Source organism: Cygnus atratus, chromosome 1 (assembly GCF_013377495.2).
Source record: "Cygnus atratus isolate AKBS03 ecotype Queensland, Australia chromosome 1, CAtr_DNAZoo_HiC_assembly, whole genome shotgun sequence".
Classification (NCBI taxonomy): Eukaryota; Metazoa; Chordata; class Aves; order Anseriformes; family Anatidae; genus Cygnus; species Cygnus atratus.
The window spans coordinates 200221709-200236513 of NC_066362.1; the positions used below are offsets into that span (position 1 = coordinate 200221709).

Here is a 14805-nt window from a genome sequence, read left to right on the forward strand (position 1 = left end):
GGTAAGTGAGGTCCGTGAGGTGTGTTTGCTTGATGCCTTTTTGCAGGAGGCTTTATGCAGCAAGTGTATTTTAGTGTATTTTGGAAAAAAAAATCTGATATGCTCTTTACTCTTGCTTATTTTAATTGTAATCTTTGCAATAATGTTCTTTCTTGCAGGGCCTGTGGAAAAAACAGTACTTGTGAATCTTCAGAAGTTAGATGTGGCTCAGGATAGTCTGGGCAATTATGGTTTCTTCACTTTGGTTTACAATCAAGGCTTTGAAATTGTGCTAAACAACTACAAGTGGTTTGCATTTTTAAGGTGAGTTAACTTGTGGTCTGCATCAGTGACTGTTGCTGAAAGGTCTTTGCTTGTTTTTCTGTTTAGTTGCTGAGTGCCACAGTAGAGAAGTGAGAACACTTGTTTCTCTTTGCCTGGATAACCAGACAAGTGGCTGTTTTCTTACATTAAGAACAATCACAAATGTTTGTCAGTGGCTGGGCAGAGAGAAAAGAGTAGAAGAGGTATTTGAAAAATCTGGTAACAATGCTGCAGCTTCTGCTTCTGGGTGTGCTTACTTCAATTGAAGACCTTCATGAAGCTAACTCTCCCAGTGGCCTGGGAAAAATAGCTTTTTCAGTTTTCTTCCTGACATCTTGCACCCAAATGAAATATCAAACGTAATTGCTTTTATCTTTCCTTAAAGATGTTCTCAAACTTGTGAAATGTACCCTCCTCACTGTAGAAAGATCATCTGTCCTCCATGTTGGAGGATTTCTAGGATCTGTAATTCTTATGTCAGAGTAAGCCTTATATCATCAAGGAACCTTCCTACCCCTTATAATTCTTCCTTTTTTTTTTTTTTAAGTAATACTGTGTTCTCCAGTACCTGTTAATGACTTCAGGTCAAGCTGAAAACGACTAGTAGTCAGGGGATAGACCAGTGAAGACCCACTTGCTAAGGAGCACTCTGCTGGTCAGCTGAGGAATGACGTTATGAATCGGGTGGATTTAAACAATCTGCAGGATGACTTGTGTACTTGGCAGACAGTGTCTGAGCAGTCCTGCTGCACAGAACATGTGAGTGCAGCCCTCAGCAGGAGCAATGAATATGTTTCTTGGTTATTTTAGAAGGTGTGATCCTGTGTTTGGTTTCAGATGAATTGATAGTAAACACCCAGGCCTTGTCCAAGCATAAAATCTCTGAACCTTGGCTAGTCTTAAGGAGGGTAAAGAAATGACTTCTGTTTGAAATTGGTTTTCTGGGAGCAATTGTGGATAGTTTATTTCACAGCAGCTATTTTCAAGTCAGTGTTGTCAGATGTTAAGAAAAGTGAGTGATCTTCTGGGGAGCCATAGTCATTCCTATTCGGTAAGGATAAATGAAGCTGTAACTGAACTGTAGCTTCCTCCGTGTCTATTGGAGTCCATTTAAGTTAAAAAGAAAGGACAGTGTAGGTTGTTGTTTTAAGACTGTCAGTGATGTTTTTTACACGTTAAAAAAACGTAACCTTTTATGCAGAAGTTTTACTATTTTAAAACAGGGTCTTATATTTGAGCAGGAGCAAAGTTTGAGAGAGAAATACCCAAACGACTTTCTCTCATCTGTAGATATCATCAAGATAGTGACACTAAACTACCATGATACATATGCCCCAGATTGGCAGGTGATACAACAAAAACTACAGACAGTGAAGAGTGCTCTAATTGGGCAGATTTGCCTCTGAAACTTCTCAGACAGGGACACTCTGCAAGCTTTCCTACAGTGGGGGAGTGCTCACCTCAAAAGTTACAGGAATTGCTGCATCTGTGTGGGTAGTGGACCACTGTATGTTGTAGTAATGCCATATGAAGCCTGAATTCATGAACATCTCCAGCAGCTGGAATTTGGCAATCATTGCTGTCCTTGGTGGGTTCATAGAATCATAATTAAGGTTGGAAAAGACCCCCAAGATCATCTAGTCCAACTGTCCCCTCTACCATCAATATTACCCACTAAACCGTGTCATCTTAGGAGAGGCAGTTCGACTGACACGTGGGAATCCTGAGGCTGATACCTTACACTGAAATGCAGTTGTTTCACAAGCTAGTAGGGTAAGCAGTTAAGGAAGTGTTGATTATCAAACTAATTCTTTAATGTGATCACAGAAACAGTGGTCTGCTCCACAATGTTAGGCACCAACTTGAAGGCACTTTAGAGTCTCTGAAGGCTTTATTTACTACTACTTTTCACTTGTGAAATATCTTCTTGAAAGATGAGATCTAAATCAAGTGACTGATAAGTGCTGATTTAGTATCTTCCTTGACATTTATGAAAAGGAAGTACTCTGATAAGAGTACTGTTAAGCAATATACCAAAAATAGTAGAATGTCCCCAAAAGGGGGCAAAAGGGATTATGAGAATTCCAGGAGGTGTGACTAAAGAGTGGCTGAGGATACTTGGTTTGTTCAGCTTAGAACAGACCGAGAAGTGACCTCATTGCTGTCTACAGCTTCCTCATGAAGGGAAGCAGAGAAGAGAGGTAATGATCTCTTTTCTCTGGTGACCAAGCAATAGGATACAAGGGAATGTCATGACGTAGTGTTAGGGGATGTTCAAATGGGTTATTAGGAAAAAATTCTTTACTGAAGTGGTGGTTGGGTTCCTAGAACGGGCTCCCTAAGGAAGTGGTCATGGTCCCAAGCCTGTCAATGTTCAACAAGTGTTTGGACAATGCTCCTTGATATTATCCAACTCTTAGGTTCCCCTGTGGAGCTATGACTTGGACTTGATCCTTGTGGGTCCCTTCCAAATGAGGATATTCTGTGATTCTATGACTTAGTTGTCATAGAATAATTTGGTCTGAAAGGAACTTCAGGACATCTTAAGATCCAATTTGTTCAAAAACAGAGTCAAATACGTGCCTGAGTATTAGTAATGCATGTTACCTTGCATTTCATGAGTGTGAATGTGTCTTAGCCTTTTGTAGGTAAAAGGGTTCATTGTTAGTTTTGCAGTTGCTTTTGATATTGAGAAATAGGAAGCTTGTTTGTCCCATTGTTTAGTGGTAGGGATTCCATCATCTAGATGTGCTTAATTTGAAGACTTGTTTCCTTAAAAATTATAGAGAGGATTAGAGCCCAAGTCATTTGCCCTCTGTGTAATCTTTCATTCATGTTATTGCTGTAAAAGAAACCACAGATTACCAAAATGGAAGTGCAATGGCTAAAGAAGCATGAGGAAATATAGCAGCACTTAGTAAATGCGTTTTTTTTTTTCCTGCAGACAGCTAGTTGACTTTGGGCAAGAATTTGTCATACTGATCATCACCAAACTTATTTCACAATTGTCAGTGGGCACTAGAGTAGAAATAATTCCTTACAAGCTGCCTGACCTTATGACATATGTTGTTTTTTTTATAATCCAGTCAATGTTGCATTACATAGGAAATAGAAACACAAAATATCTAGTCCTGATAAAAACTGACAATGTTTTTTTTTTTTTTTTTCCCCCCCCCTCAAATGCAATTTACACTCTTCTAGGATTGATTCCATTGTCATCTACTATAAAACTTCTAGGGGAAAATAATATACTCAGTTCAGTGCACACTTAGGATTTTTTTTTTTTGAGGAATGATTGCTTATTGTTTAAAATAATCCTACCATTTGCACCTGAAATAACTTAACCATAGCAGACTTCATTTGCTTAGTGATGGTCGTAATCTAGCAGTCCTTGGAGTAAAATAGGGTGAACTAGAAAGCTAATTAGAGATGGCCTTCCTACCTGGAAAAGGAGCAGTGGAGCAAGAGGAAAGCATGAAAGCCATTTCTTAGAATATTGTTTAGCCTTGATTACTATGTAGAATGTGGTAAGTCGTTAGACACAGTCCCTTTGGAGTTCATGGAAAGAAAGAATTATCAGTCTGTTAGCACTCTTGCTTTATAGCAAGTAGATACAGAACTATTATGTCTAATACAGAGTAATTGCATATTGGTTTTTACTACTTGATAAAATTATTTAGTTTTACTCTGAAATAACTTTCCAATTTACTCACTGTTCTGGAGTTACAGATTCTGGATTGACCTTTTTGGTTCATGAATAGTTTGATTTTGATTTCCAAGTGAAAGATCTCATTTATGAGTTACTTTGGAAGAGAAACATAGTCTAAATTATTGAAATTATATATATATATATATATATATAAATATAATATAATAGGATAAACTATTTCCCACTTTTAAAATGCCTTTTTTTTTTTTTAATATTTCAGTTGTTATAATGAGAAAATACAGAAAATAAAACTCTGAGGCTGGTCTCATACCATCCTTTAAGACTTCTGCTCTTCTGAAAATGCTTACAGAGCAGCCATAATACAAAGTTTGCACATCTCCTTTCATGGCTGTGGGTTTGGGCTTGTCAGGAAAGTATTCATTGTTTAAAGTTTGCTCATAAATTTGAAGTTCTGTTTGCTGCACTGAAGTTAAATTATGTGGCTGAAAACCCAGTTGTAACAGAACAGATAAAAAGTATCCTGACTTACTATGATGCTTTAGCACTTTCTTCATATTCTGCCATTGAGCCGAAGACAGATGCTGGGCTAAATGTAGAGTTGTATTTCAGCCAATACAGTACTTCATGTGTCTCAAGCATAGAAGTTCAACAAGGTACTAGCTGAATTTGCAGTGTATTTTTGTTTAATGTTAAAGAATCAAACTTAATAACTAAAAAGAATGCTGTGGGCTTGTCGAAACTGTGGCTTTAGCAGAGCTACTGTACTGTATGGATACAGTCTGTTTGATAATGCACGTTTCAGTTAGTTTTTCTAGTAGTCTTTTGTTCTTGGGACTTACTAAACAGCCACATACTCAAGCTTTTGTAGGACCTCACAGAGTTTACAAGCTATTTGTTCTTTCACTGCGAGACTATGGGCAAATGACTTTCAACACAAAAGGAGTGGATTGGGTGAGCTCACCAATGCATTTGTTTTCCGCAGATTGTTTTAATAGAATAAGTGAATAAGCGCTAGCGGTATTTTACTTCTAACTATTCTTTTGCATAGACTTGTCTATCTAGACTTTCCTAGTTAAATGCAGTTTCTTACTGGATTCATGCATTCGGCTTGTCACAAGTCATGGATACTGCTTGGTGTTTGTTTGCAGCACACAACTTGTTTGTTTATGGGATTGCTCACTTCTTATTTAACGTGTGCTGCTGAAACAGCACACATGCTGAACTTGGATGTGAAGTAAGTGTGCCGACTCCTGGCAGAAGCCTTAGCATGTGCTTCTGCTGGATAATGTAAGGATTCTGTATGGCTACACAACATGCAAGGCTGCAAAGTGTTTTTCAAGTGATAGCAATAGAAACAGCAGTGGAATAGTATAAGAGAGCTAGAGTGAGTCTGAAAGGAAGATTGAGGCCTATTTGTTTCAATCATTTGATGTGTAATAAATACTATAGGAGACTACTGCTTTGGAGGGAGAGAGTCTTGTAAAAATCTTAGTTTATCCCGTAAGTGGTATTATGGATGTGAAGGGTGGACCATTCGGTGGATAAGGAATCGGCTCGATGGCCGCACCCAGAGAGTAGTGGTCAATGGTTCTGTGTCCAGGTGGAGGCTGATGACGAGTGGTGTCCCTCAGGGGTCTGTCCTGGGACTGGTGCTTTTCAATATCATCAATGACGTAAGAGATGGGATCGAGTGCACCCTCAGCAAGTTTGCAGACGACATCAAGCTGAGTGGTGCAGTCAATACAACAGAAGGAAGGGATGCCATCCAAAGGGACTTGGACAGGCTGGAGAAGTGGGCCCATGTGAACCGCACGAGGTTCAACAAGACCAAGTGCAAGGTGCTGCACCTGGGCTGGGGCAGCCTCAGACATGAGTACACCCTGAGAGAAGAACTCGTTGAGTGCAGCACTGCGCAGAAGGACTAGGGGGTTCTGGTAGATGAAAGAATCACAGAATTGTAGGGGTTGGAAGGGACCTCGAGAGATCATTGAGTCCAACCCCCCTGCCAAAGCAGGTTCCTTAGAGCAGGCTGCCCAGGTAGGCGTCCAGATGGGCCTTTAATATCTCCAGAGAAGGAGACTCCACAACCTCCCTGGGCAGCCTGTTCCAGTGCTCTGTCACCCTCACTGTGAAGTACTTTCGGATGTTGGTGCAGAACTTCCTGGGCTCCATCTTGTGGCCATTGCCCCTTGTCCTGTCCCCACAAACCACTGAAAAGAGGTTGGCCAAATCCCTTTGTCTCCCACACTTCAGGTATTTATAAACATTGATAAGATCCCCTCTCAGTCTTGTTTTCTCAAGGCTGAACAGACCCATGTCTCTCAGCCTTTCTTCACAGGGAAGATGCTCCAGGCCCCGTATCATCTTTGTAGCCCTCCACTGGACTCTTTCCAGGAGAGGCTCAACATAAGCCAGCAGCATGTGCTGGCAGCCCAGAAGGCCAACTGCAACCTGGGCTGCATCAACAGAGAAGGGTTCAGCAGGTGGAGGGAGGGGATTGTTCCCTTCTCTGCCCTTGTGAGGCCCCACCTGGAGTGCTATGTCCAGGTCTGGGGCCCCCAGCACAAGAAAGATGTCTTGTTAGAGCGGTTCCAGAGGAGGGCTACAAAGATGATCAGAGGGCTGGAGCACCTCTCCTATGAAGAAAGGCTGAGAGAGCTGGGGATGTTCAGCCTGGAGAAGAGAAGGCTCTGGGGAGACCTCATCGTAGCCTTTCAGTGCTTGATGGGGGCTTACAAAAAGGATGGAGAAGGACTCTTTGCTTGGGTAGATAAGCATAGGACGAGGGGGAATGGTCTTAAACTAAAAGAGGATAGATTTAGACTAGATATTAGGAGGAAATTCTTCACTGTAAGGGTAATGAGGCCCTGGCACAGGTTGTCCAGAGAAGCTGTGGATGCCCCATCCCTGGAGGTGTTCAAGGCCAGGCTGGATGGGGCCTTGGCCAACCTGATCTAGTGGGTAGTATCCCTGCCTATGGCAGGGGGGTTGGAGTTAGATGATGTGTAAGGGTCCTTCCAACCTGAGCCATTCTATGATGATTGTATTATTTCTGACTTTTGAGTTGTACTTAAGGGGGGAAAAAAAAAAGGCTTGTCTTTTTCATATTAAAATGTTACCACTACTCCAGTTGAAAGAGAGAGACTATTCCACTACACAAGGTACTAAGCTTTTTCTAGACTTTCTTTGACATTTCCCTCTTGCAGCTTTTCCTCTATTTCCCACCACACCCAAATCTTTTTAAAACTAAGGACTTCTTGCTGAAATAAGCAATCCAGACAAGTGATAGTAAGTAAGGATAGTAATCCTTTCTTTCTTGTTTGGGAGATTTAAAACTTAAAGAAAATTTTAAACAATTTTACCAACACTAGAATTACATTTAGGTTATGTCATGATGACCTACACAAGCAAGACTTTAATAAACTACCAAAAAGCTTACCTAGGTTCAGGTATCTAATAGCAAGCCTTGAAGTTGAGGTACATGAAATCTTCTGAGGTTAGGATTGGAATTGTTTAGCTAACTTCTGGCATTAGATGAAGTCATGTGAGATGTCTCACTAGAAAAAATAAGTGTTTGAAATGGAATTCAAGTTTCATGTTTTCAAGTCTTAGAATTTGAACCGTGAATATAGTTTGTTTGTCTTTTCTACAGGATTTGTTCCGATACAGTCAGATTATGTTGGATTGAATGTACTTGAAGCTGCAAACGTGAGCATTGGCTGATGAAACTATCACACAGCATGGCTGCAGTGGTCTTTTATCACTTTAATAAAAAAAATAGAAAAAAAGAGGAAACCGTGTTTGTAAGACTGCAGAGGAAGTGGATTCAGTAGTAGTTCAGCAGTTGCTGGTGGTCACAGCTGCATGGCTGTTATCCTCTGAAGCATGTTGTTCTGCTGGGAGTTCTGCAGCTGTGCTGGTGTGCCAGCAGCTCTGGTAGTTCAGCACCATAATTCATACGCAGCTGAGCTGGTGATTGTGCAGCCAGTGGTGCTGCACTGAACTAGCACTCCTGAAGCTGGTCACGCCTCTGTTTGCCTGTGCTTTGAGCAGGCATACCCAAAGCAGATCCTCTAAAACTGGTGCTCACAGATTTGCTAAATCTAACCTTGTCAGAGCTCTTCTCTGATCTGAGTATGAAATCCTAGATGTGGTTACCAATGAAATACTGATCTAATTGCGTACCCTTTAGTAGTAAGCAGTTGGTGTCATTCTTATGGCAGCAATGACTTTGCAGTCTCGGTTTGGCTCTTCTAACGTGTGGCTCATTTGGGAGTTAGCTGGTTCTAGGAATTAAGCACAAATGCTGTTTAATGGCAAATGTTGTTTAACAATGGACAAACAGGCGAGTTGTAGTTTTAATTTGCAATTTGGCTGATAACTCACTACCTGTTTTCTCAGTGTGGATAAGTCCTAAATCTGTTCTGCTTGTTACGAATTAATATTTTCTTCGTGCTAGACAGGATCTGCATCTGAATAGTATAGAAAGCAGGCCTGTTCCTTGAGTATTTTTCAAGTATTCAGCTTCAAGGCCAGTGGTCATCAAGAATGGTTGTGCATAGTCTTGTTTAAATCTAGGTGATTCTGTGTAATTCTAAGTGTGTTAGGTCACCCTGTTTGGCAAGGGGGGGGGGTTGGACTAGGTGATCTGCAGAGGTCCCTTCCAACCTCAACCATTCTGTAAAATCAGGCAGCTTTTAAGAAAGGCGAGTAGGTATTCATTTACACTATTGTGTAGAGCCAAATAAAGTGCTTTCACAGTAACTTACTGATGCAAAGTCAGTAACTTTTTGTTTGTGGATGTATATTTCAGTAATGCTGTTGTGAAGAGGGTATTTCTCAAAAGTTATTTCTGGACCTTGCCCTTGTATTTGGCCAAGTGTAGTTCTGCCTTGTGTTGTGAAATCTTTCTTCACAGTAAGATGGGATGAACAGAACAAAATAACAGCTCAGCCTTTTAGTGCCTGATCAACAGCCATGCTTGTTTTGCTAGACAAGCACGGATTTAGGTCTGATGCCTCTGCAACCTCCAAACTGGGGACAAAGTAAACTCCCATTGTTCTAAAACGGTCAGAGGATTAAAACCTTTAATTTTATTCTTCTGATAGATAAACTTAATTATTTCATTATCTTCTCCTTCAGTTTTCCTATAGAACCGTCATAGTCACAAACTTCCCAGTGCACAAACTTGCCCTGTGGTCTATCTTCAGGCGTTTCTGTTGCTGTAAGCTACCATCTTTTTCATTGAAGAGGCTGAGCAGCATTTTGTTGAAATATAGCTCCAAATCCGTTTACCGTTTGTGCATATGAAACTTGAACAGGATGGGATTTAATGAAGTCTCCTTGGATTAGGAAGCTTGGATTTCATTGAAGTAATCTATGATTAGAAAAGTAAAGGTAAAGCTTTTGTAGTATGAATTTCCAAGTTCCTGTGTAACTTAATACTAAACAGACTTGCACCTTGAAGGATGAACCTTAAAAGATTCCCCATCCCCACCCTTCCTCCCCCTAAAAAGGCATTCTACTGTGAAAGAATGGCTAATTTAGGAAACTTTTCATGCAGCTGGGTAGCATGTTAGTTGTAGGTGTCATATGCAGAAGTACTTCACTGAATAGATTCATTTATTGTTATTCTTCAGTACCACTACTGAAGACCCATGGCAGAATAAGGAAGCGTTAGGACTTGGGACTTCATGCTTTAGTAGCACCTCCTCACCCCCCCAATTCCTGTTGAGTTGCACTCAATGGATCATCCTTTTCTTACTGGCTTATTTTGGTAGCTCAGGTGAAACTGGTTCTTTGTGCTCTTTCACCACAGTTCAGACTTCAAGCAGTTGCAAGATGTCCCACCTTCAGCTGTGACTTCTAAAAGAGGAATGCTCTAATTTGCCCTGAGACATTACTATGTGAGGAAACCTGCTGTTCTCCCTGCATTTACTTTTCAGGCTGCCCTGGGTCTTGTTTTCTTCTAACATTTGCAGCAGTCTAGGGTTACTTTTGACTAGATACAGATGGGGTGCAAGAATCCACAGGGGCCTTGAAGAGAAGAATAAATGTTAAAATGTCTATTACACTTCATCTAGAAAGTTAACTGTTCAACCCAAAGAATTACTATGCGTTAGTTGATACAAGTACTAATACGTGGTTTGTTGTTAAAGGTGCAAGTCACAGTCCTTTAGCAAGTTGATAAAGATTGTTTTCTTTTACTTGGCTGATGTTCTCTTGATGCTTTCTTTTGAAATCAAAGATGATGGTTGATCTAGAATGTTTGGCCACTTCCTCTGAAACAGAACAGAAAGCAGCTGGGTGGGTAGGGACCATTGGTACGCTAGCAAGTGCATGTATTTAACACAACATAACCTCTTCACATTACAGTATAAAAAGGAAGGCCAGAAGGTAACCAGCTACTGTAATGAAACTCTACCAGGCTGGGTACATGATGTACTTGGCCACAATTGGGCTTGCTTCAGTGGACAGAAGATTTCTTCATCTCTCTCAGATGTTCATGTAAACCAGCTACCTCTCCAGAAACCCCAAGGAAGGTAAGCAACAGATAAGTGACCTTTCACTGGATAAAATATTTGGTAACTGTGCTTCAGGTTTCAGCAGAACCATATGGATCAATTCTTTGGCTGGGGATGAAGCTAATGCCAGTGATAATGTTGGAATAAACCATGAATGTACAAAGACAGGGGAGGCTGTGCCAGTCATATCACACAGATGCTCCTTCAGTCTGTGTTTTCCTGCAGTTACTGTTGAAGTCCAATTACAAAACTGGCATGTCTAAAAGAGATGGTTGTATCCTGCCGGTTATGGTCTGTGTTAAATTTCAGAAACCTTGCTTTGATCCAATGATTGCATATCTCCGTATTAATACATAGCAGAAGACTCTTCCAGAATTAGAGCCTTTTCCATATTTAGTGTGGAGAATGTTTTTCCATTTCAATCCCAGTCCTTTTCTTATCGTGCTATTTCATTTCTTGTTTGCAGACTTTCAAGCAGACGCTATGTGCACAACTTTGACTTTGTAAATGCTATCAATACTCAACAGAAGTCCTGGAGAGCAACAAGATACAAGGAGTATGAGAATTTTGCCCTGGAAGAGCTAACTAGGAGAGCTGGGGGTCTCTATTCCAGGACTTCAAGGTACTGCAGCCTTTTGCTTTCTCATAAAGCTACATCCACTGCTGCCGAAAATCTGCTTGTATTTACCTTCACCTTTCCTAGCTGGATTTTGGCTTGTAGTTCAGATGTTTAATGTTTCAAGACCTTCATCTCACTTTCATAGAGTGCCAATGTATTTCACCATTTGAATGACTATTCTTAGCATCTGTTGTCTCAAGCAGTTGTGACATATGGGGTTACCCACACTTTAATCTTGCCCAGTGACTTGCTAGTGTGTTCATACCCACAGAGAAGTAGGGACAGTGTTAGCTGCAATCTCTCACACCTGTCTACCCATCAGTAGTTTGCCATAGCCTCGAGCCTGTACATGACAGTCTTCCTGGTTCTCCTAGTTCATAATTGCAATTAAAAAGCAGTATTCTGTTACTAAACACAAATAGAGTTTTTCTGAGGGAAGTTCGTGGTTACTTTGGCAACTTGCCTTGCCAGCAGCCAGGGTACTCCCTGCTTGGAGTGTAGTGAAGTAGAATGAAGTAGCCTTGTGAGTATATTTAAGGTCTTGCAGGTCACATGGTAGAGTTGCAATAAGAATGGATGCATGGTCCTCCTTTATATCATTCGTTAATGTGAGAACTAGAGTTCTTTGATTCAGAGTTTCCCTTTGGCTATTTTACCTTTATATTTTCGCATTTTCCACTTTAATACTGCTGTGGGTAGAATGCTACTGATTCTTCCAAGCTGTGTCAATTATATGTTTTTGGAAGAAGTTCATACAATACAATAACTGACTTGCATGGGAGGATTGTGCAGATGATCATGATGTCATTTATAGACAGATGTTTCCTTGTAGGTGGTGTTAAATACAAAAACCTCTTTGGAAACTGTTGCACCACGCAGTCCTATGACAGTGTTTTGTCCTGCTAATGCTTTCAGAACAGGCTCCAGTGCCTGGTGTTTGTGAATGGCACTTGATGCATGACTTATGGGACAAGCATCAGGTTGTGAATGCCGAATGCAGGGAGCTCTTGGCTTGCTGATACATGAGCATCACTTGGCTGCAAGTGGTAAATGAGGACAAGTAGCACTTAGTGCTGCTTTAATAGTCACAGTAAAAACTTGCTCCAGGGAAGTCTCTTGGGCAAGTGGGACTGCAGTTATTGAAGTGTTGATGCAAGCCATGACACCGTGTCTGCAATTAAACAGTCAGTAGTTGCTGTCAATGCATGCTGCCGAGGCGAGGCGCCCTCTGCAGATAGAGAATCTGTATACCTGGTTGTAGAAGAGAGATCAAATAGCTGTTGCAGAACTACATTGCTGTGGTTGCTGAGAGTTACCTTGGTGCTTCTGATTAGTTCAAAAGTATTTGACCTAACCAGTTTGTAGATGCTTCATAATACAGTTCACTCTGGGAGGGATTTAAGTAGGTCTTGTATCCTGCTGAAAATAATCTTTTGAGATTGACGCCCACTCAGCATAGATGGAGACTATTTCAAACCACTTAGTGTGAAACTAAGCAACCAGTGGAAGCTGGAAGATGACAATAGTGTTACATGATCGTTTCCTTACCTACTGTGATATGTTACTAAGAAGTATATTCTTTTTTTTTTTTTTTTCTTTTTTAGACCAAAGCCGGCACCTCTAACACCTGAGTTACTCAAAAAAGTTGCAGGCTTACCAGAATCCTGGGACTGGAGAAATGTGAATGGTGTCAATTATGTCAGCCCTGTTCGGAATCAAGGTAAAAAAAAAAAAAAAACAACAACAACAACAACAAAAAACTCTGGATGAAATGCTCTAGAGCTCCTTAGATATACTCTGTATCCTGCTGTTAGCAAGATCTTACCTCACTCTTTTTAGTGTCCTGTAGTTGATAGATGGCATCTTTACTATGAGTAATTTGTGGAAACTGGGTGGAGTCCTGGCTGGCAACACTTTGCCAAAATAGTAGGTGCTAGTGGTGGCAGTACTGTTATCCAAACAACAGGGTCTTTTGCTGGAGTGAAAGCTGACAACCACAGTGCTCTGCGTAAAGACAGCTGTCAAGACTTGTCCAGATAGTCACAGTCATGGCTTTCTGCATGCTGACAGAACTGATGTACGTTTAATTCTTTACTTAATTCCTTCTGGTGGCAAATTAGCACACAGCTTTAATGAATAAATCCATGAGAATTGTTTATGCTGCCCCCAAGTCATATCACTTTGTTAACTTTAGGAGCTATTTAAATGGCTAGTTGAAAGAAGAGCTGTTGGTTGCTATGAAAAATATGTATGCTGATAGATATATAATACCTGTGGAAAAACAATGTGTTAAACATACTAAAATGGTGTTCTTCTATTCTATAGGCAGTGCTTTTACAGCATTGTGATGCAAGATACCTTTTCTACCTCTTAATTAGATACCTATACACTGGAAACCAGGTGTGGACTAAGTTAATACGTCCCTTTCCTATATTTACAAACAAATTTGCATATGCTGGTAGTTATCCAGTTACAGCTTTTAGTGGAACAGAATACATTCCCCACCACCATGCTAGTGCTACTTAAATTACTGGTCCTTGGTTTACGGTTTAGTTCTTCTGCCAAATTCTGCCAGCTAGTTTCCTGGTAGCAGAAGCGTAGAAAGGCTTGTGCGTTCTTTGTATAATACCTCAAGACGTGGCAGGCTTCATGCAACTAGAATTGTATCATATTATAATACTTACTGCTAAGATGGTAGCATCCCTACTATATAGTCAAAGCTGACTTATCAGGTTGCTTATAGAGCATTGGTGGCCTCTTTCAGCCAAGAAACTTGTCTTCTAGAAGATAGCCCTGTCATTGTTTATCAAATTTACTAGAGGGAGAGGAGGGAAATGTACAGATTTTGTTAACCTTAGAGTTCCAATTTCTATGAGTTCCTGTAAGCTTTTTTTGCAGATCAAAGTACGTGGAAAGCCTGGTCAACTGATTTTTCACTAGGTGCCCTTCTTACCCCTCATCATTTAACAACCCTTCATGTTAAGTGAGTGGAATCTGATATGGCTGAAGCTTTAGTTGACTCTGGAAGACAATTTCTAGAAAGCCTCAGTAAAGCAGCTACTCTTGCAGCTATGTTGACTCTGCTGATAGTGTAGTTTTCACATTAAGAGCCTCACAAATACCCCTGTGGTAACAGTTTAAAAAAAAAAAAACAAACAAAAAAAACTAACTGCCCCTACAGACTTTCAGGTTGAAATAACTGCATTTGGTGTGCAAAGTGTGCCAAAAATACAAGAGTTTTCTGCAGCACAGCCCATCTTGTATGCTGTGACTGTATGATGAGTGGGAGGCACCTTTCACTGCTTCAGTTAGCCCTGCTGGGCAAAAAGCATTCTTGTTCGGGCTGATTTTTGCCCCTTTTCCTCAGAGATGCATCTAACTGAATGAAGGTGCAATTTCAAAGTCTTGCTTTTGTAATAGCTCTGCTTTTACACACCTACACAGTTCAGGAAAAAGTATTTTGTTTTGTTCCTCATGCCTCCCTCCTTTTCATAGTTCTGCAATACTTGACTTTCCAACTGTCAGAAAACAAAAGGAAATCGGGCACCTTGGTGACAATCAGTAGATAAAATAGGACCTCATCCAAGTAATTGTCCTTTCCCGTGATGTTTGTTATTCTACTTCCAAAGGCTTTTAATGTGTTACAGAAAGTTTCTAGGGAGTTGAAGAGGCCTAAAACTAGAAGCAAT

General features: G+C 40.6%; 1 protein-coding gene across 1 annotated transcript in view; it reads left to right on the forward strand.

Moving 5' to 3' along the window:
- CTSC (cathepsin C) overlaps positions 1–14805 on the forward strand; it is a 770970-nt gene that overhangs the window by 753417 nt on the left and 2748 nt on the right. The window contains exons 3-5 of the mRNA XM_050713776.1: positions 10347–10515; positions 10964–11119; positions 12721–12836. Coding sequence (XP_050569733.1) covers positions 10347–10515; positions 10964–11119; positions 12721–12836 — 441 coding nt within the window. The remainder of the gene's footprint in view (positions 1–10346; positions 10516–10963; positions 11120–12720; positions 12837–14805) is intronic.